Raw genomic sequence first — 3,482 nt, 5'->3', positions numbered from 1 at the left:
TCTTCGGGCTCACTTGGGTCATTTTGGTACAGAGACTGCTTATTGTGTGGCGTCAGTCCATCTCTTCATCTTTTTAAAAGATGTAGTTGTTTCCCTTCCCCGTCCCTTTTCAACACAATTTAGATCATCCTTTGGAAGGCGGGCTTCCGGCCCTCCCGGGCTGAGAAGGATACAATATCCTATCAGAAAAACCGAGATACTCGATAAAAAGTCTCCCTGCTTAGGATTGGAACCGAACTTGGTTCATCTACGTGCGACAGCAAAGCTCCTAAATGTTACACCACACACGCCAGTGAGTTGAGTTCGATTCTCGAGCAGACAAGTTACTTTAATGAGTATCTCCGCCTGTCTGCTGGCACGTTGTATCAAACTCCATCTGGGTTGACTCTGACTGGCGTATTGAGGAAGCCCGACTCCCAAATAGTATAAAATTGTGTCCGTAAAATTGTGTCGATCGAGGTTCAACGTGTTTGCAATTAGAAGCCCCAACAAATGAATCAGTTCACACATTGACATTTTAAAGACGAATGGGATATGTGATGTGTGTGACGTGAATATATGTCTATGTCCTAGTTCTTGTGTAACTGTCTCTGTTTGACATCCCTAGTGATGTCGTGTGTACTTGTCTATATCTTAAGTCGTGCGTACCTGTCTATGTGTTCGGTCATGTGTACCTGTTTATGTAGTAGGTCGTGTGTACATGTCTTTCATTGATCGTGTGCACCTGTCTACGTCCGATATCACCTTTAGTGGGATCGTACGTACCTGTCTATGTCTCAGCTCGTGTGTATCTGTCTATGTCTTTGGTCATGTGTACCTGTCTTTGTCATAGGTATGTCCGATATCGCATCTATTTAAGTCGCGTGTACCTGTCTGTCCATTATCTCCTCTAGTGAGGTCGTTTGTACCTGTCTATGTCGTAAGTCGTTTGTACCTGTCTATGTCTTAGGTCATGTGTACTTGTCTAAGCTTAAATCGGCCGTACCTGTCTATGTCCGATCTCCTCTAGTGGTGACGTGTGTACCTATCTATGTCTGAGGTCATTTGTACCTGTCTAGGTCCGATGTCCCCTCTAGCAGGCTCGTGTGTACCTGTCTATGTCCGATATCTCCTCTAGTGGGGTAGTGTGCACCGACTTCTGGATCTCCGAGTGTAGAATGAACTCGAACTTGCGCCGGAGGTCGCGATGTCTGTATGGGGCTCGGGTTCCCTTCTTGCCTGGGCTGGTGGTGGCGCGGACAGCCTCATAGGAGGTGGGTGTGAGGCGGCGGAGGCTGGGACTAAAAATGTCACTTGGAGAGAGAGGGAGAAAGGGAGAGAGGGAGAGGAGAGGAGGGAGACGGGGTTGTAGGGAGAGAGGGATGGAGAGAGGGGAAGAGAGAGTTTTTTCTGAAGTTTTAGTAAGAATTTTATGACACTCGCAACTTCATAAGGTCATATGAGAGCGCGAAACACAAGTTGGTTTCATTCACAACAGTTCACTGCACAAATGAGCTTAGGTCAACAATCAGATTTAAAATGCTAAAAACTTGAGGTAAAATAACAGTTTAAAATTGATAAGCTGCTTAAAATTAAAAAGCTGTTTTTACAATTTATCGCAAAGGCCATTGGCTTTCATAAAATCAAGGATTCCGTTAGGATCGACGACGCAAAACAGATCTAGTATTTTTTAATTATTTTTTTTTTTTGCATTTATAATATTTCCTGCGGGTCTCTCCGAAGTCTAGACATTCTGTTAAAACGTGTCTAATGGTAAAATATGTGTCGCATCCGACACAAAAGGGCTTCTCGTCTCCCTGAAGGGGGCATTTATGACTCAGGGACGTGTGTCCGATGTGTAATCGAGTAAAAATGACTTCGTCACTTCTGGAAAGGCTCGAAGGTTTTCGTGAACCAAGTTTTGATTTATTAATGTTGTGGAGTTTGTTGTTGGTTTGTTTCTTCCAATGTGTCTCCAACAGACTGGAGTTTTAGTTTTTGACCATATTTTTAAAGTCAGTCTGTGGGAGAGTGTTTGTCGTTGATCCCAACAGAAGAGACAAGGATTCTTTCGCCAGGAGATCCACCTTCTCTTAGCCTCGGATGCCCACAAGGGTAGGTAGCCATGCGAACACGATATTTTGGCATGTTTCACTCAAAGCGTGCATTTTTTCTTGTAACCTAACTATTTATGGGTGTAAGAGTGTGTAGTTTGTAAGTGAGGTAATGCAAGACAGACAGTCAGATAGGATAGGGAAAGATTTGTTAGGAGAATTTTTTACGGAGTCCACAGTGGCTTTCGCAAAGAAAATTTTAGAGGCTTCGGGATGGAGTCTCCTCTGGTGTGTACTGTTTGAAGATAGGCAGCGGTGTCCACAGCGGAGTCCGGTATAGGGCGATCTATGAAGATTAGCTCCGCACCGGGGTATTTTTCTATACCGAAAAAAAAACTAACTTATTAAGTTTGTTGTTCTTTCGGTAAATTCTGCTTTAAATGTTTTGGCGTTTGTGCTAGCTTTGTTGTGTTTGGAGAGCTGTAAGTCTACTTTTGCCTCTGTGAGGTGCCACGGAGGGATGTTGGAAATTTTAGGGTGTTTCATATGGAAAAGTGTATGGGTTTTTTTATGTCCTCAAGGACTCTGAGGCCGAAAGGTTTGATGAGTTTTTCGTTGCTTTTGAATTTGTTTGTGGTGTCTCGGTTTATTCTGAAAATGCAGTTGTGTGCTGGGTTCTCTGGTGTTGAGCTCTGTTTAATTGCGTATTATAGTGAGAGTTGTGTGTGTCTGAGTGTGAGTGATTGTATGTTTGCCTCGGCCTGGAGGCTCTCCACTGGAAAGGTGCGGAAAGCCCTCAGGCGAGAGAGGGATAGAGGTCAGAGGGAGAGGGAGAGTGAAAAGGAGACAGACATAGGCATAAAGAGAGAGAAAGGGGGACAGACAGAGATACAGAGAGACAAACAGACATAAGTCAGAGTAAGAGTATTACAGCACTTGCGTCACAAATAGGTCATATCATAAATGACGAAGATTTGAGGTGTAACAAGAGAATAACATACAAAGAAAAGAAAAGATAATGACGACATATGTTTGGATTAAAAAGAAGGAGCAAGCCACACCAGAACATCCATCAACAATCAACAAATGGAGTCTATGGTTATACCTAGATATGGGGCATTGGTGGTCAGGAGAAGAGACAGTTGACACAATCATGTGACGGTCGAGGGTCAGAGAGAGAAAAGGGGGGGGGAGAGAGAGAGAGAGAGAGAGAGAGAGAGAGAGAGAGAAGGAGGAGGAGGAGAGGAGAGAAGAGGAGGGAGGGAGAGGTGGCACAACCACGTGACCGCATGACGTCACTCCATGACACACATACCTCAGGGTGTCCTGTCCTATGCCCTGCAGTAGAGAGTCCTGGGAATGGGACGTCATAGGCTTGTTATTGTTAAGGTTGTTTTGATGATGATGATGATGATGATGATGATGATGATGATGATGATGATGATGATG

General features: G+C 44.2%; 1 protein-coding gene across 1 annotated transcript in view; it reads right to left on the bottom strand.

Moving 5' to 3' along the window:
• Nucleotides 1-3,482, bottom strand: part of LOC101861673 — a gene marked incomplete in the record, with an annotated part of 19,930 nt that overhangs the window by 12,896 nt on the left and 3,552 nt on the right. Inside the window, 2 exon segments of the mRNA XM_005103745.3 lie at nt 1,092-1,286; nt 3,349-3,386. Of these exon segments, the coding sequence (XP_005103802.2) occupies nt 1,092-1,286; nt 3,349-3,386 (233 nt within the window).

The sequence above is a fragment of the Aplysia californica genome, unplaced genomic scaffold (assembly GCF_000002075.1).
Source record: "Aplysia californica isolate F4 #8 unplaced genomic scaffold, AplCal3.0 scaffold00388, whole genome shotgun sequence".
Taxonomy (NCBI): domain Eukaryota; kingdom Metazoa; phylum Mollusca; class Gastropoda; order Aplysiida; family Aplysiidae; genus Aplysia; species Aplysia californica.
Note: the sequence above shows the minus strand (reverse complement) of the source record. Positions and strands in the feature narration are given on the sequence as shown.